This window comes from Tachypleus tridentatus, chromosome 13 (genome assembly GCF_004210375.1).
Source record: "Tachypleus tridentatus isolate NWPU-2018 chromosome 13, ASM421037v1, whole genome shotgun sequence".
NCBI lineage: Eukaryota > Metazoa > Arthropoda > Merostomata > Xiphosura > Limulidae > Tachypleus > Tachypleus tridentatus.
In genome coordinates this window covers 67,821,275-67,845,776 of record NC_134837.1, presented here as the reverse complement: position 1 = coordinate 67,845,776, position 24,502 = coordinate 67,821,275, and the positions used below count along the sequence as shown (strand labels likewise).

The window sequence follows — 24,502 nt, the reverse complement described above, 5'->3', positions numbered from 1 at the left end:
GAGCAAAAAACAGACAGCTCTATGCTTGACTTTAAATTTAAAGAAAGTAATTAAAAGAAACATAAATAAAATGACGTGTCTTCTGCTGGTATAGCGGTAAGTTTACGGAGTTAAAATACTAAAATCAGGGATTTGATTGCCCTCGATGGACTCAGCAGATGGCGCAATGTAGCTTTGCTATAAGAAAAACACAACATATAAAATGAGGCATTCTGAGAGTGGTTTTAATAATGGTGAATGTATTTCTTTCATCCAAACTCAGAATATCACGTTTTTTAAAAATTATCTTAGCGTTTTCTCTTCCGTCACAATCTGTTTGGTTTGTTTGTTTTGTTTTTTAAATTTCGCACAATCCCACTCGAGAGCTAGTTGCTCTAGTCGCCTCTAATTTAGCAGTGTAAGACTAGAGGAAAGTAAGCTACTCATCACCACCCACCGCCAACTCTTGGGCTACTCTTTTACCAACGAATAGTGTGATTGATCGTAACATTATAACACCCCCACGGCTAAAAAGGCGAGCATGTTTTGTGTGACGGAGATTCGAACCCGCGACCCTCAGATTACGAGTAGAGTGCCTTAACCCACCTGGCCATGCGGGGCCCCTTAATTTAGTAGTGTAAGACTATAAGGAAGGCAGCTAGTCATCGCCACCCACCGCCAACTCTTGGGCTACTCTTTTACCAAGGAATAGTGGGGTTAACCGTAACATTATAACAACCCCACGACTGAAAGGGCGAGCATGTTTGGTGTGATGGGGATTCAAACTTGCGACCCTCAGATTATGAGCCGAACGCCTTTACCCACCTAGCCATGCCGGGCCCCGTCACAAACTAAAATACAATCTAATTTCTACTCTCAGTTTTACACAAGTTCTCGAACGATTAGTCTTCTTTAAGAAATTTTAAGATATTTAAATAATAAAATTTATTTCACATTTGAGCCACTTTAAGTTGAGGTTGGATTGACTTTGTATTTTGTAGAAGAGTTTGTGTGTTATATTCTACTGAGATTTTGGTTGTGTTTTTATTTTATTGTATAAATCTGCGCCATTGTAGTGGAGTTTTGTTTTATTTGAATACTTTACATTTTATATTATGGGTTAGTGAAGTTATTACCTCAGGGTTGTTGTTCTTGTTGAGGAATAAGCTTTATTTTTAACGTCGTCCTCGGAAAGGGCGAAGGTATCACATTCGTGTCTTAGTGAATGTGTGTTTCTATCGGTCTGTTTTTTCGCCCGCATATCTCTAAAACTACTAGCCCGATGAAAGTTTTACCCAAGATCGGAACTCAGTATGAAACAATTCACTCCAAATTTCGTTGGGATCCATATCCGTATTCGGATTCTGAATCAGAGTGAAGCGTTTTTATAATGGGGAGACACGGCGGTTTCGGGTTAATAACTATGTGTATTTTGATCGGATTTGTACCAAGTTTCATGAACACATTATGGTTAAGACTTCTCATCCCACTACAAACAGTGATCCGGATTACTGAAATTCTGAATCTGAAAAGGATTTTCTAAGATTTCAAGGGTTAATTTAGTGTTATCAATTATAAAAGTCTCAGCTTTGGAAAGCGGGTGAGGGTCCTCTCTGATTTCTCCTGTTGGAGTTTGGGTTTCTTGTGTTGGAAGAGCTTAGGGCTAATTGAGAGTTAAGGATTTTTATGTTGAAAGAAGGTGGTTTATTCTGTGTTAATTTATATATATATCTTGTATTTTGTGTTTGGATGCAAATGTTTTTGATGCTTCATGTTGTAAAGCCTTATTTTACTAAATAATTTTGAGGTTTTATTCTGAAATATCTTGTAATGGTAGATAAACTTTAGTCAGATTTATTTTATTTTCCAAGTAAGTTTTACGTTTCCAGCACAAAATTCTTGAAATAACAGTGAAGGTCTGCCCATCTAATAACAATAATTATTATTTTATCGAATTTCAATAGTAAAACTAATAAAATTCAAGTACCTAAACAATTATCATGTACTTTTTAATTTATGGATTTTAATTACTGGTTAACTAGCATTAAAAACGTTTCGAATAAGGAATTAGCACTAGTATGGTAGAACACTTACTATAGGCCTTGCTTATATTAAAATAATAAATAAACAGATCATTTAGCGTGAAAGGCAGTTCATCACAATAATAGGTCCGGTCTTGATGTTTCCAGAGTTACTGAAAGAGAACTAATTAACCACAAATAATATAATTAACAACTCCATTAAAAGCTTGGCTATTAATACATTAAACTATAGAATCATAAGTCATGGTAACTGTGAAACCTGCGCCATACTCTGTCGTATTCATCTGGCTTCTGGTCAACTTTGACATTCAAAGCTCGTTGATAGTTCCGATCAAAGTTCATCTCAAAATCCTAACTCAAAGTCATCTACGACATTTTGATAAAAAAAAATTCTCATAAAGTGTCGAATGCGTGTGTTATTAACTTCATTAGAATCCATTACTTCGAGTAACTACTAGTTGTAAATTATTTGATACAGATCTGCAACCGCTACTTGAAGTACATCATTAACCATCATTACTAATAACAACACTGTTGTAGAATAGTTGATTCAGGTTTACGACCGTTACTTGAAGTACATCATTAACCATCATTACTAATAACAACACTGTTGTAAACTAGTTGATTTCGGTCTACAACCGTTACTTGAAGTACATCATTAAATATCACTACCAATAACAACACTGTTGTAAACTAGTTGATTTCGGTCTACAACCGTTACTTGAAGTACATCATTAACTATCACTACCAATAACAACACTGTTGTAGAATAGTTGATTCAGGTTTACGACCGTTACTTGAAGTACATCATTAACCATCATTACTAATAACAACACTGTTGTAAACTAGTTGATTTCGGTCTACAGCCGTTACTTGAAGTACATCATTAACTATCACTACCAATAACAACACTGTTGTAGAATAGTTGATTCAGGTTTACGACCGTTACTTGAAGTACATCATTAACCATCATTACTAATAACAACACTGTTGTAAACTCATTACTAATAACAACACTGTTGTAAACTAGTTGGTTTCGGTTTACGACCGTTACTTGAAGTACATCATTAACCATCATTACTAATCAATGTTTTAGGTAAATTTTCTACACTTACTCATCATTCATTAACTACCATTATAATCGCATTAAAGTCTCTGATAGGTTTTGTTTTAATTATTGTTTTTAACATCAGTTTGGGTAGATATGGTATTCCATTCATCTCCTACATCAAGATATATTGGTCATGATGGGTTGGTTCGTCATAGTTACATCAGGACAACCATTTATTATACGACTTTTAATTGAGCACTCAACTAACATGACTTCATGTCGTGCTTCTCGCTACTTCAAGCCCATTTAACTCTGACCATCTCATTTTCTTGGGCCTCGTGCCCTTCCTGGATACTACTTTCAGACATTTGATGGACAAGAAAGGTTTTAGAACAGGTCTCAGAATACTGATTAAAGTTAGAAAGAAATGTTTGAGTTTTATAAGTTAAACTGCTATTGTGTTTCACGGAAATGTGTCAGACCAAGTTCTGTTTTCGAAAAAATCATCAGAAAAGATATAAATTAGGCAGTTGTTTTGAAATGTCAGACATTTTGTGATTAATTTTAAAATTACTCCATAAATAAGTAAGTTTTATGTACATATACAGAATAAAGGCTACAAACAATATCTGTATAGAGGAAGGAAGCTCTGTGAACACAATGACATCGAAATAAACTCACGAAAAAAATCATGTAATTAGGGAAAAAGCTATATGTATTCAGATATAAAAATAATTTGTTTTGAATTTCGCGCAAAGCTAATCGAGGGCTATCTGCACTAGCCGTCCCTAATTTAGCAGTGTAAGACTAGAGGGAAGGCAGCTAGTCATCACCACCCACCGCCAACTCTTGGGCTACTCTTTTACCAACGAATAGTGAGATTGACCGTCACATTATAACGTCCCCAAGGCTAAAAGGACGAACATGTTTGGTACGATGGGGCTTCGAACCCGCGACCCTCAGATTACGAGTCGAATGCCTTAACTCACCTGGCCATGCCGGGCCATATAAAAATAGTCACACTACAATGACTACCCAATGGAATGAAGTTATATATGATGCTAAGAGCTAGTAATATATTTTCAATAATACAGCACATATTGTCACGTGCAGCATTAGGAGAATTTAAGTCTAACAGTCTTAAGGAATGACTTTTAACTTTAGCCACAATGCTGTAACTATAGCGAAAAGATTAATACTTCGATGAGACGTTTTGATATACAACATGATTAAACAATGTTTGTACAGGACAAACAGGCTGAACACGTTGGATAATATCGATCAGAGACAGAAGGCTTTGACCTAGTTTCTACCCTCATACCCGTATAACGTTAAAGCGTCATCTACCTGACAGGTTCAATTTCTTGCTCAGATAGATATTTGTGTCAGAAATAAAAACAAAATAGTCTTTCCGACAGCAAAATAAAAGGTACAATTTTAATTCCTCATGAGTCTTCTGTGCTATCTACTGTTCTTTTGTACAGTACCCGACTAAGTAGGCCGTTGCGTGTGCTATCACTGTTGAATAATCCGTGAAGCTTAACTGTGCCAAGAATGAACAGATTATCAATAACTATTATTCCAACAAACTTTTTCTTTTTTATTTCCAGTAAAGACACGCGGGGAATAATAAATTTAAAGATACTGTAACTGATATACTGAGCGCCCTCTGAGCTTCATCAATTAAAAGTGATAGTTTTGAACGTTAATAAAGGAAAATCAGACATCGTCAGACGCTAATGTTAAGCCTATTAACCGATGCATATACGTACAAAGCGTTCTGACGATTTTGATTATTTGTTTTGTTCTTTAAAGAAAATATAGTTGTTTTTAATTTTATATTTTATGAGCATTTCAGCCTAATCTCTCCTATGGATTAGAACTTATATAGATTCTGAAAATGTATAAATGACCTTTAATTGCAAAATAAAAATCTTGAAGAGGTCGTTAAGTAGGTAGTTCAGCCGCCATTTTTTGTATATTTTCGCAGTTTTAGTTGACTTCGGTTCCATGGAATATCTGAAACTCAATGCAAAATTCAAAGTACTTTTAACACTAAAGACAATAGAATTCTAATAAATTACGGGTTAACCTTCTCGTTATTTCAGTATAAGTGAGAAGTTAAATTAAAACAAGAATAACTCTAAAAGCTCTTCAATCATATTGACTATGATACAACGGTAAACAATCGAACAGTTAAAAAGTGAAGCTACAGACGTTTCAGTGTCATCAGGTGTAATAATTATAGCTAGATCTGATTCATATAGTTACATCATCTCTAGTGTACGTTATTTGGTAACACACCTCGATTTTAAACTTATAACACAAGTTTCCATGATTTAATTTTTTTTCTACATGTGATCATGTGATTCATTTTTCTCAGTTCCTAATGATTCTCTTAAAATTGATTTCCGCCTAAATTCAACTTGGTTTATCAATTTAATATTATTTTAGTCTATATCACGAGGTGTGCTTGTTACTTGCTGTCCCTAATTTAGGAGTGTAAAACAAGAGGAAAGGCAGCTAGTAATCATAATCCACCACCAATTCTTGGGATACTCTTTTACCAACCAATAGTGGAATTGACCGTCACATTATAACGCCCTCACTGCTGAATGGGCGAGCATGTTTATTGGGTTGCCTACTAGTGCTGACATATGTTGAGCACCTGATACGCAAACTCTCGTGTCATGAACATTACTCTTACCTTCTAACCTTGTGCATAGTGAAATCTTTAACTGACTGCTGTACTTTTTATACATCTATAGACAAACTTGGAACCATAGCTCCTGTTTCTAGCTCGTGTTGTAAGAAACTTAACTGTCATATGTACAGTTTTTTTTAAAAGATGGAAAAAGATATTTTTTTGTGGCCAGGGGGAAGCATAATGTGTTATATTGGTGGAAAGGTCATAGAAAACAGACATTCATTATCCCGGTTAAATGTCATGTTCAGGAAATTTAATCTACTTTCTTTCTATATTTTCAGAATAGATTCGGATAGTAGGAGTGACAGAACTGGGATGACCTTCTAACTGCATTAATGTATCGTTTTTACTTTCTGAAAGTGTCACAGTCACACCAAAAATGTGCTAAAAGCTCGTCTTATATTATAACCTGGTGACTCTGGTTAAGGGAAATTGAATATTAGGGAACCAGTAGAAATTGAGAAAAACAAAGATATTGTTTTGAATAAAGATATTAGTCCAAGTGTGCAAGAAATTAAATACTGTTTTATTAGCTCTTTGTTTAAAGTCGAGGTGACGCTGAAATCATGAAACAAAACAATGTAATTTGAGTTGATGTACCTACGTAAGCCAGTTCTAATTTTAACAATTATTCGTGATTGCTTCTAAGGCTATGTCGTGTTCTTAACACATTTTATGTATTGCTCAAGTATACTTAACGTTGTATTACTTTTAAGTTTTAGTATTATACATATGTACAATTCGTTTCCTATCAGGTGACTCAGCAGTAAGTTAACGGATTTATTACGCTAAAAATCTGGTTTAGGTACCTGAAATAGGTAAATCACAAATAGTTCGTTGTGGAACTTTCTGCTTTTCAACAACTACATTCAATCGCCATCTACCGGAAAATGTGTACCCGAGGGTGTTAACTGTTTATATATGTATGTGTTTACAATATAAAGCTTTGTTATACAATTGAGATAAAACGAGGAAACAACATTAGAAACAAATAAGTAGAAATATTAGACCTATGACGAAGAAGAACTTTAAAAATAAAAAGCTATATCTATTCTTTATCGATAATACTTAATATCATGCGAAATTATCCAATAAAGAAATCGATTTATTAGAAGTCAAGCGCAAAGCTACGCAATTGGCTCTCTGTGCTGGTATCATTCCAACTTACCACTGTGCCCTTAGGGGCCAAATAACGTGAAAGAATAAACTACGTAATGGTTATAAAAGTGTTACAAGTATGGGAGAAAATAGTTGTTTACTTATTATAATTTAATAAATTTGCGTCGTTGGTACGTAGTCTCTAAAACAAAAATAGAACTTGTGATGTCATAACTGATAATTTTTTTAACCCTAAAATCTTGAAACCATCAAACAAAAGTTTTCACGTTTTTGTGGCTACTCTAGCCAGTGAGCTTTTGCATAAGTTTAGGACTGGATCTCTTGCTTTAGAAAATCCTGATTAATCTTTCAAAATGTTGTTTTAGTACTGAAGAAAAGTCCTTCCAAAACAAGACCGTTTTTGCTTAGGTCATTTCAAAGAGTTTACTTGCCATAAGTTGTAGAAATTATTTTCAACACGTTTGTGACACCGAGGACACTTTGTACACTAAGCAAAAGTAACACTAGATGTTTTTTTTTTCCTTTTGGATTTTGCACAAAGCCACACGAAGGCTATCTGCGCTCTAGATGTTGTTAAACAATTTCTAACTACTTTCACTGGTTGAGGTCTTATCAATGAAATTTGAATTTGTCAATCACTGAACAAATCAATATGGTGAAAGCGGTTACAACAAACTATCTTATTGTTCTTTCTGCTTCAGAAGTTTCCTTTTTTCTTTCAAACTTACTCAAATGTTTTTGGATAAACTCTCTTTTTGGTCGTTTAATATCTTCAATGGGAACTCCGTCATCACTTCATTTCGCTCATAAAACACTATATAATTGACCATCAAATACCCTTTTTACTCAGACCACAGTAGGCCAAGAGACGGCGGAGAAGGTTATTGACTAGATGTCTTCCCTCTAGTCAGTTATTTTAAAATTAGGGATGACTATGTTCTTTGTGAATTCTTTTACAAAAATTGTAAGATTATCCAAGTACTCATAACATCTTGCGATTATTGTGACTTCAACATTAATATTTACGACATCTCTATAATTATTATGAATACAATCTATGTTGTCTTAAGCTATTTTGAAAATAATGCCAGTTAGCTTATGCTTAATCTTTTTGTTGTCTTAGAGTCATTGCTAAAAACTTAGTAAATGACACAGTACAAGCGTGTTAAGGCGTGCGACTCGTAATCTGAGGGTCGCGAGTTCGCATCCCCATCGCGCCAATCCCACTATTCGTTGGTGTCGAAGGCGAAACCTAAATACTGAATTTAAAACTACAATAGGTAACAGTATTTTTGAACCAATACAAGTACACAGTTATCTTGTTTAATGAAAAAAATAACACTAAGTTAATATAGCAATAATAAAAGTATCGGTAATATCATCTAGTATATCTTGATAATAAAACGTATTTTAGAAGACGTATAGTATTTACACAAATGGCCCGGCATGGCCAGGTAGGTCAAAACGTTCGACTTGTAATCTGAGGGTCGCGGGTTCGACTCCTCGTCACACCAAACTTGCTCGCCCATTCAGCCGTAGGAGCGTTATAAAGTGACGATCAATCCCACTATTCGTTGGTAAAAGAGTAGCCCAAGCGTTGGCGGTGGGTGGTGATGACTAGCTGTCTTCCCTCTAGTCTTACACTGCTAAATTAGGGACGGCTAGCACAGATAGCTCTCGAGTAGCTTTGTGCAAAATTCAAAAACAAACAAACAATAGATTAATTTCAAAAATAATGAAAAACCCGCATCTGTACGAACTTTATCTTTCAAAAACTTTAAAGTTCACATGGAAATAAAAAGGGTTGTTCAAGATCTATGATAAAGTTCTGTGTATTTTAACACCGTAACCCTGGCCATCTACGACTACACAGGTTTAAACTACTGATCAACTTGTTCCAGTTAACTTAAAGTGTGGTGATTTGTAAGTTGAGCTGACACCTATAAATAATCAGCCCTAAAATTAAATGATTTTTAGACACAAAGTTATTATATTTATTGTTTAAAAAGGTATGCATGGCTCAAAGATCCAACATCTTGAAGAACGGAGATATATATAATATTGAACCGTATCGATAAAGCTAGACTAGAAACATTAGGTTACAACATCACTGGCTAACGTTCACCCACTAGAATTAATGAAGAAAGTTAAACACATTGTAACAAAAAGTAACTCAAGAGCTCTGCAGGTAAATTAGAAACTTCCCTTGGTACTAGAAGCAAAATAAAAACGTGGATTTAGAGCTAAAAGCTCCACAAAATACACATCTTAAAAGATTCTCCCAAAGCCCGAAGTAAACAAACCAAAGGCTGAATGCAAAAGGTTTCGAAGAGTATCTGGCTTAAAAGGAATAGAGGTATATATTTATTAAATTAGATAAACAATAGATCTATTAAAGTGTGTAGTAACGACATTAAAATGGAACAAAGCATGTATTTAAAGTTTCTACAAGGGATACACTGTGGTCACATATACGATGGTTATTAATTATAACAGTGAGTTAAATACCCGAAAAGTAAAAAAACAAACAAACATGTAAATATGAGCTCTGCACATTATGAGGCTCATGTGCTGCTATCACTATATCGTGAGAGATTACCATGTATATAAAGACTTAATGCTCAAATGGTACGGTTCCAAGAAGACAAACCATCTGGTCATACAATATTATACTTCTAGGAAATACCATCTTTATATGGATTTGATACTAATTAAATAGGTTTGTTTACAGCAAGATAAACCTTATGGTCACATACTACTATCTGCTAGGAACTATATTTGTAGGACATAGATAATAGTTAGATACGGCTCCATCATGAAATAGCATCTAGCCACGTGACATTTCATCCGCAAGATGCAAATACAAACGGGAATTATTGACGCACGACATCCAGACATCTCTGATGAAACAGTTTTCCTTTTGGATGTCTCAAGTAGGCCATCAGATGCCGCTATTAAATTTTGAAAAGCATGTAAAGAGGAGGGGAACAGTATAAAACCATTGTGCAGAACAAACAAATTCTGCAATGCAATGGTCCGCATTCATAGCCAATAGCGCCACCTATTATAGAATAAAATATTTTTAAAACTATGCACACGACATTTTATCGTTATCACAGTTCCTGTACAACCAACCCCCGTGGAAGTAAAAATTTAATTTAAATTTGATATGAAATGTCCATACCAGCCGTCTATTGAATCTATTTAAAGTCCGTACTGAATAAAATAAACATTAGTTTTTAAAGAACATTGAACGAACTGGTTAAATAATTTAATAACTTAACGACACTCCAGACGAAGCGGAATATAAAAAGCGACTATTAAAACTACAAATATGAAATAAGTTGACAATATTTTGCACATAACAGATAGATGAAAACATAAATCACGTTTAACTGTTCAGTTATAGTCAGAAATGTGGTTTTATTATTTTAGTCATATACTTAGAAATATGGTTTAATTTTTCAGTTCTGTCAGAAATAGGTATGGCATTGCATGGTGGTTAAGGCGTTCAATTCACCATATTTTTCGCAATCAAACGTACTCGAATTTTTAGCTGTGGGGTCGTCATAATATATCGGTCAATCCTACATTCGTTGATAAGAGTAGCCCAAGAGTTGGTGGTGATGACTAGATGCTTTCATGTTAACTTAGGGACAGTCAGCACTGATAATTTTTGTGTATCTTTCGAAATTCCAAATAAACAAAACTACAATGAATTATGGTTTAATTTTTCAGTTATACTCAGAAATATAATTTCAATCAGACAATTTAATAACTGGTATAAACAAGTTATTGTTGTTTTGAATTAAGCACAAAGCTACTCAATGGGCTATTTGTGCTCTGCCAACAACGGGTATCGAAACTTGGTTTTCAACGTTGTAAGTCCGAAGACGTCCCGTTGAGCCACTGGGGGGCGTAAACAACTTAATGAAGATGTTTAAATATTTTTAATAACTGCAGTAACTACATTTCATCTTTTCGTATATCGTACATTCAGTTGTAATAAAGATACCGTATCATCAACTATAGTAAAGTAAATATAACTCACTATCAACTTATACTCTGCTGTACTGAAATAAGTATAACTTATCATCAACTACGGCAAAATAAGTTAAAGTACAGCTTACCATTAACTGCTGTTCTGTTGATTTTTGTTTTTTCGCCATAATGAAACCAATGAACGAATGTGTCGTTTTGACTTTCACCTGTTAACTATGATACAACCAGACTAAAGTCTGAATGCTTTGTCAGCTTCGATTTACAGGTAACGTTGATAAGACACTACGCGCATGTGTAACTGCGTCATCCAGTTTTGAAGAGCACGAGTGTGTTCGATAACGGACGTGAGTTTGATGTGGTAACAGGCACCATCAAATTTAAACAGACCACTTGAAAGTCGTGGTAACTGTTTAGTTTATAGATATTAATAAATGTACATAATCAGTTCAGCACGAGGCCACATGTACATTCTCGTATTTATATTCTCTGCCCGAACAACAAAATACAGAATAAAAAATTAGAATTAGTAACGAAAAACAGATATTTTGGTAAAATCATGAATGTTTGTTAGAGCTACACATTAGCTGAACAAAAACACACTTATTATCTAACTCCGCTAACTAGGTAAAGCTGTCAACAAAAAGGTTTTTGATTTTTTTCACCAATGAAGTTTTGTCTTGAAACACCCAGCGAAACATTAAATGTTTTGTCTTGAAACATCCAGCGAAACATTAAATGTTTTACCTTGAAACATCCAGCGAAACATTAAATGTTTTATCTTTAAACATCCAGCGAAACATTAAATGTTTTATCTTGAAACATCCAGCGAAACATTAAATGTTTTGTCTTGAAACATCCAGCGAAACATTAAATGTTTTACCTTGAAACATCCAGCGAAACATTAAATGTTTTATCTTTAAACATCCAGCGAAACATTAAATGTTTTATCTTGAAACATCCAGCGAAACATTAAATGTTTTGTCTTGAAACATCCAGCGAAACATTAAATGTTTTGTCTTGAAACATCCAGCGAAACATTAAATGAACAAATCTCTTTAATTTCCACACTCAGTTCATCTCAGTTCTTGTTTCAGTTGTAAAGTATGAATTTAGATGAAAAACCCAAATATTTGTATATTAATTAAGAAGCAAAAATATAATAAACACGAGGAATGAGCGCTGTCTAAATAGACAGGCACGTAGAAACAAGAGAGAGAATAGATAGATAAATATACTGACAACGTATGAACATGATTGTTCAGAAATTCACGCAAAACTATAAAGGATGTATCACGTATCACTGTTAGCCTTCCTCAACATTGAACTACACAGGGATATCATTGCTGGCCTTCTTTAATGTTAAACTACAAGGGGATATCACTGCTGGCCTTCTTTAATATAGAACTACACAGGAGATATCACTGCTGGCCTTCTTTAATACAGAACTACACAGGGGATATCACTGCTGGCCTTCTTTAATGTTAAACTACAAGGGGATATCACTGCTTGCCTTCTTTAATATAGAACTACACAGGAGATATCACTGCTGGCCTTCTTTCTTCTTTAATATTGAACTACACATGGGATATCACTGCTAGCCTTCTTTAATGTTAAACTACAAGGGATATCACTGCTAGCCTTCTTTAATACTGAACTACACAGGGATATCACTGCTGGCCTTCTTTAATATTGATTGAACTACACAGGGAATGTCACGTCTGGCCTTCTTTAGTAAAATGGAAAGTAATAGCTAATTAACAGTACCCACCGCCTCATGGGGTAGCCTCCAAATAGCAAAGCACGATTTTGTTTTCTTATGAACGGGATGCGAACCAGAGATCCTCAGATTCATAGTCTGCGACATTACCAAATGACAGTGCTAAGTTACCGCGTGACTACCCTACAATGAAAGGGAAGCTTCGTGAAATTTATTTATCAAAGAAAGCATGAGTTTATTCAACTTTATTTAAAAATACACTAGATAATGTAGTTGTTCTATAGGTACAATAGTTTTATCCAGTCGTTCACCATTAAACCACTTGGCTTCGAAGGGGACTGGCTGACAAAGTACAGAATATGTATCATTACTATCATATGTGTATTGTATAGATGTCTCCTAGGTTACAGAGAGGAAACAACGAGGTTCCATTTTCTAGATGTGTTTGTAATAAGCAAATACTAGCATTGATGCTAAAACATGCTAAAGTTATAAGTTGTGATGTAGATGTGTTTCTACTAAACAGGTACTAGTATTAATGTTAAACATGCTGTACTTCTAAGATGTTTAATATATGCGTTTCTACTAAACAGGTACTAGTATTAATGTTAAACATGGTACAGTTCTAAGTTGATTTATAGATGTGTTTATACTAAACCTGTACTAGTTAGTATTCATTTTAAATATGATAAAGTTTTTAAATGACTTGTCTCTGTCATTCATGACTATAACTTTCGTTTTGATGAATTTGATGAAAGGTTTTGTTTGGTAAGTTGTGGATTATAAAAAGTTTCTTATTCTATTTGAACATGAACACAACATGATTTCTGTGAAAGTTGTTTTTATTTCATTAATTGTTGCTACTGGTGCTACTTCTCTCGAGCTTGAATGATTTCCTATAGCTGTATATTTTATCATTTATAACTTTCCCTTTAAAACTGTTTATTTCCTAGTACTATGCAGCTTGGCAGGAAAGCTTTCTGTAAGCTGGTACCCGCAATTAAATAATCCAAGAATTGAAAGATTGAGTCCGTTGTACAAACAGTACAAACCAGTACCAGGAAATTACAACATTGAATGAATGTATATAAAATGCTTTGTTTTAAACAGAAATACTTGTGGTTCTAAAAGTAATTACGTAAATTTTAATTCAAAGTTTTATTATCAGGTTTAGGTTGTTTTATCTTCCTTGTTTAATGCTATTTTCATTTCTCTTTTTAATGTGTTTAATCGTTATCATTTCTATTTAGACCAAATTAGTTTTTTATGAAGGCGTCACATTTGAGACTTATTGCCAGATTTGTTGACGATCTTTCGATTTGACATACAAGTAGCTGTTGCGCATGCTTAGTAATTTATATACTTTTGTTTTATTATAATAAACTGAGCATGCGTGTGTGTGTGCATACATTTATATATATATATATATATATATTAGGTGTACCTTACGAAGGGTCCCTGAAAGTATTCTGTTTCAAGAGTAAATAAAAAAAAGATAATTTCTGGCTTTCGAAGCTCGTGTATGTGTGCTTTCTTATAGTAAAGCAGCATCGGGCTATCTGCTGAGTCCACCGAGGGGAATCAAATTCCTGATTTTAGCGTTGTAAATCCGTAGAGTCGAAGTTCCCATGTGTGTACATTATTATTCTCGTGATTCATAGCATACGCGCTTTTTATTGTCGTCATGACAGCACAAGTTTTAACGTTATAGATTCCTTATTTGACGTTATTTTAATGTCTACTCATTCAACAGTAGACAACACACTACTGTAAAGTGGTGCAAGTGACTAAAACGGGTAACACTCTCTGATATGGGCTATGGGCTCATTTCCGTCTCTGTTTTGATTACCAGTATGAAGCTTGTTGTGTTTTTATGTGTGTGTCGACGTGAAAAAACTTGTTTGTTTCTAATTAAGGACAAAACTACACAATAGGTTATTTGTGCTCTGCCCATCACACTTATCAAAAAACGTATTTTAAAGTTCTAAGTCTGCAAACATACCGCTGCACATATGGGGGTGAAACATCTGGTTATTGTTTAAAGCAGGCCGTTTTGTTTTTAAACACTAAGTTACTGAATTATTAAGGGGTTTTTACTTACCTTTAACAAAACTTTAGTTCTCTTTATTACACAAGTATTGAAAAAGGGGTAAGATAAAAATATATATACATTGTGCTTATTTTAAAATCAAATGTATTAAAACAATTATAACTAATAAAAATAAACCACAAGTGTTAACATGGATCATTAATTTATATAGATATAATTGTTCTGTCTGTTGTCTGCCCTGTAACAACTTATGCATATAAATATAATGGTACCGTCTGTTGGCTGTCCATGTAACTTACTTATCTATATAAATAAAATATTACCGTCTGTTGGCTGTCCATGTAACTACTTATCAGTACTTAACAGTACTGTCTGTTGTCTGTTCATGTAACTACTTATCTATATAAATATAGTAGTACTGTCTGTTGCTTGTCCACGTAGCTACTTATCTATATAAATATAATTGTACCGTCTGTTGTTTGTCTACGTAACTACATATCTCTATAAATATAACGCTGCCATCTGTTGGCTGTCCATATAATTACTTTTCAGGTTATTTGGAAGTTCATTAAGACCGTGTTGCGGTAAATAATAAAAATCAGTGTAGTGTTTTGATGCAACTTCGCTCCCTGTCGATGCATCTTGACCATATTTGACATGATGATTTTTATGGTTTCTGTTTAAATAATTACAAATTAAATGTCTCACACCTTGTGTTTTCTGTTGTGCAGTTTTATGGGTGTTTATTTTTTAAATAATTACATATAAGGGAAGCAACTGTTCACGTCCTTAGATAACGTTTCATTAATCATGAATTTACATAAATGTCCAGGGGACAAGTACACTAGCTGGAATGTAATAAATTTCTTTTCTGGATACGTTTTGTGAGTAAGAGGATAATTACAAAAAAATTGATGAAAAAAGCAAAGAAGGATATCAAATAATTAATTGAAATTAATGTAAATACGTTTAATAAATCCATGAAATAGATATTTAATTTATAAGAATAGTCATTCAACAAAAAAGTGTGGAAATATGAGTAAAGTTTTATAATTTGAATACTTGAATTATAAACCATTTCTTTGACATCAGAAGTTTCGAGTGGAGGCGCTGTTTACGCTCATAGTTTCGACAGCATTTAAAAAATTAATACTCTTACAACAAAGTCATTGTAAAAGCTACAAACATTAAAAAACGAAACTACTATTATCTGTCATTCCAAAGCTGCCATTTCAAATACTTATCCGAAAAAAGTAGACACTTTCAACGGCCCTTAACTGAGAACTGTATAAGTTATTCTTCACTTATAACTCAATACTTCACAGATGTAGCAATGTTGAAAGGTGTTCAAAGGACACTGAAGTAGTAAGGCTGTAAGGTGTTCTATAAATACTGTGGTAGTAAGGGTGTAAGGTGTTTGATGAATACTGAGATATAAAGGGTGCAGGCGTTTAATGAATATTGAGGTAGTGAGAGTGTAAGGTGTTTAATGAATACTGAGGTAGAAAGGTTGTAATGTGTTTCATAAATACTGAGGTAGTAAGGTTGTAAGGTGTTTAATGAATACGGAGGTAGAAAGTTGTAAGGTGTTTCATAAATACTAAGGTAGTAAGATTGTAAGGTGTTCAATGAATACTGAGATAGTAAGGTTGTAAGGTGTTCAATAAATACTGAGATAGTAAGGTTGTAAGGTGTTCAATGAATACTGAGATAGTAAGGTTGTAAGGTGTTCAATGAATATTGAGGTAGAAAGGTTGTAATGTGTTTAATAAATAATCAAGCGGTTAAAAGGTAAAGTGTTTAATCAGTACTGAGGTCGTAGGATGTAAGGTGTTCAACGAATACTGAGGTAGCAAGAGTGTAAGGTGTCAATGAATACTAATGCAGTGAGGATGTCAGATGTTCAATCAGTACTGAGGTAGTAAGGCGTTTAATAAATACTGAGATAGTAAGGGTGTAAGGTGTTTAATGAATACTGAGGTAGTAAGGATTTGAGATGATTAATCAATACTGAGGTAGTTAGGTTGAAAGGTGTTTAATGAATACTGAGGTAGAAAAGTTATAAGATGTTTGATGAATAATAAAGTAATAAGGATGAAAGGTGTTCAATAAATACTGAGGTAGTAAGGATGTAAAGTGTTAAATGAAACTGAGATACTAAAGATATAAGGTGTTTAATGAATACTGAGGGAGTAGTGAGATTGTTAGGTGTTTAATAAATATTGTAGCACAAAAGTTGAAAGGTGTTTAATGAATACTGAGGTAGTAGTAAAGTTGTTAGGTGTTTAATGGATGCTGAAGTAGTAGGGTTCTAATTTGTTTAATGAATACTGATGTGGTAGGGTTGTAAGGTGTTTAATGAATACTGATGTAGTGGGATTTAAAGGTGTTTAATGAATATTGAGGTAGTAGTAATGTTGCTAGGTGTTTGATGAATACTGAGGTAGTAGTAAGTTTGTTAAGTGTTTAATGAATAATGAAGTAGTAGTAAGGTTGTAAAGTGTTTAATGAAAACTGAGGTAGTAGGATGGTAAGGTGTTTAATGAATACTGAAGTAGCAGGGTTGTATATTGTTAAATGAATAATGAGAGATAAATAAGATTGTTAGATGCTTAAGGAATACTGTAAGGTGTATACTGAATATTGAGGTTGTAGTAAGGTAGTGAGTTCTTTAAAGAATACTGAACTAGTAGGGTTGTAAGGTGTTTAATGAATACTGAAATAGTAGGATTGTAAGGTGTTTAATGTATACTGAAATAGTAAGGTTGTAAGGTTTGTAATTAATACTAAGGTAGCAGGATGTAAGGTGCTTAATGAATACTGAAGTAGTAAGGTTGTTAGGTGTTTAAAGAATATTGAGGTAGTAGTAACGTTGTAAGGTGTTTAATGAGTACTAAGGAAGTAATATGGTTGTTAGGTGTTTAATGAATATCGAAGTAGTAAGGTTGTAAAGTGTTTAATAAATAGTGAGGTAGTTATAAGATTGTTAGGGGTTTAATGAATACTGAAGTAGTAGGGTTGTAAGGTTTTTTAATTAATACTAAGGTAGCAGGATGTAAGGTGTTCCAGTGAATACTGAGGTACTAGTAAGGTTGTTAGGTGTTTAATTAATGCCGGGGTAGTAGTAGGGTTGTAAGGTGTTTAATGAATACTGAGGAAATAGTAAGGTTGTTAGGTGTTTAATGAATACTAAAGTAGTAGGTGTGTAAGGTGTTTAATGAATAGTGAGGTAGTAACGTTGTTAGGTGTTTAATGAATATTGAGGTAATAGTAAGCTTATAAAGTGTTTAAATAATAATGAGGTAGTAATAAGATTGTTTCGTGTTTAATAAATACTAAAGTAGTAATGTTGCAAGGTGTTTAATGAATACTAAGCTAGTAAGGTTGTAAGGTGTTCAATGAATACTGAGGTAATAAAGTTGTTAGGTGTTTAATGAATACTGAGGTAGTAAAGTTGTTAGGTGTTTAATGAATACTGAGATAGTAAAGTTGTTAGGTGTTTAATGAATACTGAGATAGTAGCAAGGTTGTTAGATGTTCAATGAATACCTAAGTAGTAAGGTTGTAAAGTGTTTAGAGAATAGTGAGAGAGTTAAAAGAGTGTTAGGGGTTTAATGGATACTGAAGTAGTAGGGTTGTAAGGTGTTTAATGAATAATCAGGTAGTAAGGTTGTAAGGTGTTTAATGGATGCTGAAGTAGTAGGGTTCTAATTTGTTTAATGAATACTGATGTGGTAGGGTTGTAAGGTGTTTAATAAATACTGATGTAGTGGGATTCAAAGGTGTTTAATGAATATTGAGGTAGTAGTAATGTTGCTAGGTGTTTGATGAATACTGAGGTAGTAGTAAGTTTGTTAAGTGTTTAATGAATAATGAAGTAGTAGTAAGGTTGTAAAGTGTTTAATGAAAACTGAGGTAGTAGGATGGTAAGGTGTTTACTGAATACTGAAGTAGCAGGGTTGTATATTGTTAAATGAATAATGAGAGATAAATAAGATTGTTAGATGCTTAAGGAATACTGTAAGGTGTATACTGAATATTGAGGTTGTAGTAAGGTAGTGAGTTCTTTAAAGAATACTGAACTAGTAGGGTTGTAAGGTGTTTAATGAATACTGAAATAGTAGGATTGTAAGGTGTTTAATGTATACTGAAATAGTAAGGTTGTAAGGTTTGTAATTAATACTAAGGTAGCAGGATGTAAGGTGTTTAATGAATACTGAAGTAGTAAGGTTGTTAGGTGTTTAAAGAATATTGAGGTAGTAGTAACGTTGTAAGGTGTTTAATGAGTACTAAGGAAGTAATATGGTTGTTAGGTGTTTAATGAATATCGAAGTAGTAAGGTTGTAAAGTGTTTAATAAATAGTGAGGTAGTTATAAGATTGTTAGGGGTTTAATGAATACTGAAGTAGTAGGGTTGTAAGGTTTTTAATTAATACTAAGGTAGCAGGATGTAAGGTGTTCAGTGAATACTGAGGTACTAGTAAGGTTGTTAGGTGTTTAATTAATGCTGGGGTAGTAGTAGGGTTGTAAGGTGTTTAATGAATACTGAGAAAATAGTAAGGTTGTTAGGTGTTTAATGAATACTAAAGTAGTAGGTGTGTAAGGTGTTTAATGAATAGTGAGGTAGTAACGTTGTTAGGTGTTTAATGAATATTGAGGTAATAGTAAGCTTATAAAGTGTTTAAATAATAATGAGGTAGTAATAAGATTGTTTCGTGTTTAATAAATACTAAAGTAGTAATGTTGCAAGGTGTTTAATGAATACTAAGCTAGTAAGGTTGTAAGGTGTTCAATGAATACTGAGGTAATAAAGTTGTTAGGTGTTTAATGAATACTGAGGTAGTAAAGTTGTTAGGTGTTTAATGAATACTGAGATAGTAAAGTTGTTAGGTGTTTAATGAATACTGAGATAGTAGCAAGGTTGTTAGATGTTCAATGAATATCTAAGTAGTAAGGTTGTAAAGTGTTTAGAGAATAGTGAGAGAGTTAAAAGAGTGTTAGGGATTTAATGAATACTGAAGTAGTAGGGTTGTAAGGTGTTTACTGAATACTGAGGTAGTAAGGTTGTAAGGTTTTTAATTAATACTAAGATAGCAGGATGAATACTGAGGTAATAGTAAGGTTGTTAGGTGTTTAATGAATACTTGGGTAGCTGCAAGGTTGTTAGGTGTTTAATGAATACTGAAGTAGTAGGTTTGTAAATTGTTTACTGAATAGTGAGGTAGTAAAGTTGTTAGGTGTTTAATGAATATTGAAGTAGAAATAATGTTGTTAGGTGTTTTACGACTATCGAAGTAATAAGCTTGTAAAGTGTTTAATGAATAATGAGGTAGTAATAAGATTGTTAGGTGTTTAATGAATACTAAGGTAGTAAGGTTGTAAGGTGTTCAATGAATATTGAGGTAATAAAGTTGTTAGGTGTTTAATGAATGCTGAAGTAATAGTGTTATAAGGTGTTTAATAAATACTGTTAGAGTAAGGTTTTAGGTATTTAATGAATACTAAGGTAGTAAGGTTGTAAGGTGTTTAATGAATACTAAGGTAGTAAGGTTGTAAGGTGTTTAATGAATACTGAGGTACTAGTAAGGTTGTTTTGTGTTTAATGAATACTGAGGTACTAGTAAGGTTGTTTGTGTTTAATGAATTCTGAGGTAGTTGTAATGTTGTTTGGTGTTTAATGAATACTTAGGTAGTAATAAGATTATAAGGTGTTTAATGAATACTGAGGTAGTAATAATATTGTTAGTTGTTTAATAAATACCGACGTAGTAATAAGGTTGTAAGATGTTTAATGAACAGTGATGTAGTAGGGTTGAAAGGTATTTAATAAATACTGAGGGAGTAGTTTGGTTGCTAGATGCTTAATGAATACCTAAGTTATAAGGTTGTAAGATGTTTAACGAATATTGAGGTTGTAGTAAGGTTGTTAGGTGTTTAATGAATATTAATGTTGTAGTAAAGTTGTTAGGTGTTTAATGAATACTGAAGAACTAGGGTTGTAAGGTGTTTATTGAATATTGAGGTTCTAGTAAGGTTATTAGGTGTTTAATGAATTCTGAAGTAGAAGGGTTGTAACATGTTTAATGAATATTGAGGTATTAGAAAGGTTGTTAGGTGTTTAAAGAATATTGAGGTAGTAATAAGGTTGTAAGATATTTAATGAGTACTGAGGAAGTAATATGGTTTTTAGGTGTTTAATGAATATCAAAGTAGTAAGGTTGTAAAGTGTTTAATGAATAGTGAGGTAGTTATAAGATTGTTAGGGGTTTAATGAATACTGAAGTAGTAAGGTTGTAAGGTTTTTAATTAATACTAAGGTAGCAGGATGTAAGGTGTTCAATGAATACTGAGGTAGTATTAAGGTTGTTAGGTGTTTGATGAATACTGGGGTAGTAGTAGGGTTGTAATGTGTTTAATGAATACTGAATTAAAAGGGTAGTAAGGTGTTTAATGAATACTGAGTTAGTATTAAGGTTGTTATGTGTTTAATGAATACTGAGGAAGTTGTAAGGTTGTAAGGTGTTTAATGAATACTGAATTAGAAGGGTAGTAAGGTGTTTAATGAATACTTAGGTAGTAATAGGGTTGTAAGATGTTTAAACAACACCTCACTTATACAAACCTACATGAAAACCTTGAAGTATCGTGGCAACAAGATTACTCTGTAACTGCATGTTTACAACTTTCATGTTCACGTAATCAGAGATTACCAATTTGCAAATTGAACAGTTCACATAAGTGGTTGGAAAAATCATCCCCCCCATCGGGTGTAAAAAATCTACGCCCCTGTACAGTGTTATATATTTCAGTTACACAATGTTTTCAATTTTAGTGTCATATAATGCAACATTTTCACACCTACAGTATCAAATCAAGTTACAGGTGTGCAACGTTTTTAGGGCTATATAATGTTTAAGTTATACAACGTTTTTAAATCCTTCAGACGATCTTAGGAAACAAAATAATTGAAAGTTATGCTTTAATATAAAGTTAACTTTGCACGTAAGCTGGTACATAAGTTGGTTTTAAATTCTAGATTCGAACAGAAATTTAGTTGACAGAAGTCACATTATAAGGAGATGACCTAGCAAATCTTTATTTTTACTGTTTTCATGATTAATCGCTTCACGACTCACAAAGTTCGTGCTCGTAAAACCGAAACCTAGCAACAATATCCGTCTAAACGTATTTGATAGTTCCCATGGTTACGACGTTTCACGATAAACTTTCCTATTACTTAACAACAATAACATGGCTCTAATTTCTTATTTAACTATGAATCATAAATTTTAACATTAATATTACTATAACTTACCAAAGTTCAGGTTTCCAAACTAAAAAAATCATACACATTTCAGTCTCTTAGTTTTAAAACAAAAGCCATGTTTGGCTATCTGCTATGACTACGGAAAAAACTCGAACCCTAGATTATAGTTTTGTAAGCCCTTAGATTTACGGCTGTTTCATTGCAAGACTTGTCTGTCAATAATTGCGTATGTACAAGACGGGCTATCTGTGATATGCCCACATATGCTTCACTTATCCTTGAGAGAGGTAATGGCAAAAACATCAGTACGTCACCTGCAAACGTTTTCACAATTACCTCCAACTTCTAATCACAGAAACTTGATTACGTATAGAAAAACTAATTATAATTATAGCATACTAAATAATGAAGCTTATTAGATATTACACTCTATCAGTTTCTGAAGTAATAACACAAATCACAATAACATAAATTTACAATGATTAAAGTGTACTGAATTGTAAGTTGATATTTGTGGCCACATACCAACAAATATCAACACTGAGATAAAACATACATTTTTACGAGTTTGTGACTACCTGTAATGAAACTAAAATAAATAGAAACTTATTTCCTAAAGTTATAAGATCATATCTGTGAACGTGTTTTGTAACGTAATTATAAGTCAACCATAAAATATCTGCTACATCTGTTGCCAGTGAGACAATATACTGGTGCAATTAAACACACAGCTAGTGTTATTTACAGCTGACAACTGTTTAACATTGTTTTATATATACATGTGCAATTAAACACACAGTTAGTGCTATTTAAAAGTAAAAACTGTTTAACATTGTATTATACTGGTGCAATAAAACACACAGCCAGTGTTATTTACAAGTGGCAGTAATTTAACAGTGTATTATGCTGGTGTAATAAAACTCACAGCTAGTGTCCTCCACCAGAGGCTTAAGTAAGGAATCTATGAGGTGGTTCAAATACAATGACTTCCTGAACAGCCCACATGTAAAGGATCACCGTCCTCCTTCCGTCAAACTATATCATTTATTTTCATTTATTAAATGGTATTTGTTACACACTTAGCTACGATAAGTTTATGAGAGGGATAAAAGAAATTAATTATTGACAGACTCGAGTTCCCTTACGTCGGGACCGAAAAGAAAGAAAGCCAAAGACGCGCGAATCTCATCGAGATACGATGTGTTGATGTTGTGGTTCATGGGTTTCTTCTGCTTGTTTGTTTTCGGTGAAAAGCAGACTTCTACATTGTGAAAACAACAACCTGGTTCCAAAACTCCTCATGTAAAGGTAGACAAACAGTAGATCACTCAACCAGACTTAAACAGAATCCATCCATTTAATAACAACCAAGCCACTATTGCCGCATTCATCGATGTAAAGAAAGCCCTCGACTCTACGTGACATCGATTACACAAAATGAAACTAAAGAACACAATCCTCAGATGGACATCCAACTTCCTTACTGATGGAACAGCATCTGGTAAAGTCAGAAACATCATCTCTCAACCTTTCAACATTACATCAGGAGAAATGGAGTAACATAAAATATCTTTAGACGTGTTGTTATTGTCAACAATCAACTATATCAAAACGTCGCATTATATAAACAAAGTAAAACACTATGATCTTCAACAATGGACTCAATAAATAACTATTTTCATCAAAATACGAAGTACTCTAAGAAAACACACGACAACAAAGTAAACTGACACAGATATCTATATAATATATATCTACAACACTAGACTAAGAAAACTATAAGAAAAACTAACACAGATATCTATATAATAGATACTAAATTCAATACAATAAGATTGATAAAACGACGTTCCACGTTTATACAATCTACAACAATAAGTAAAATATAATAGCTATATTTGTAGTCTGTAAGTGAAAAGTTAGTAACAGATCTACCTAATCAAAGTACCGCAAATATCCACATACTGCACAACATTGTACTAAAAATTAATTAAAACAACAAAGAACCATAGATATACACTTACTGTACAACAATACACTAAAGTAAAAATTATAAAAAACAAAGTACCACAGATATACGCTTGTTGTAACCACTAGACTCAATTAAAAAATGATAACAAAGCAAACTACAACAGATATACACTTACTGTACAACAATACACTAAAGTAAAAATTATAAAAAACAAAGTACCACAGATATACGCTTGTTGTAACCACTAGACTCAATTAAAAAATGATAACAAAGCAAACTACAACAGATATCCACCTGGTGTACAACACTAGACTAAAGTAAAAATGATAATAAAACAAAGTACCACAAATATTACTTTATATTTTATTACAAGTTACAACTTTTAGAGTAAGTAAGAATAGTTTTTAAAACAGGTACGACGTTTCAATCACTCGTGGATCATTACAAATTATATAAGTTTTCACAGAAATGACATTTTAATATTTAAATTAATTCCCCGTCACACCAAACATGCTCGCTCTTTCAGCCGTGGGGGCGTATAATCTGACGGTCAATCCCACTATTCGTTGGTAAAAGAGTAGCTCAAGAGTTGGCGG

General features: G+C 33.2%; 1 protein-coding gene across 1 annotated transcript in view; it reads right to left on the bottom strand.

Annotated features, from left to right (window-relative positions):
- Nucleotides 1-11,154, bottom strand: part of LOC143237860 (kinesin-like protein KIF19) — a 93,357-nt gene extending 82,203 nt beyond the window's left edge. Inside the window, 1 exon segment of the mRNA XM_076477544.1 lies at nt 11,029-11,154. Within this exon segment, the coding sequence (XP_076333659.1) occupies nt 11,029-11,067 (39 nt within the window). The 5' untranslated portion in view covers nt 11,068-11,154.
- Between the last annotated feature and the right edge of the window lie 13,348 nt (nt 11,155-24,502).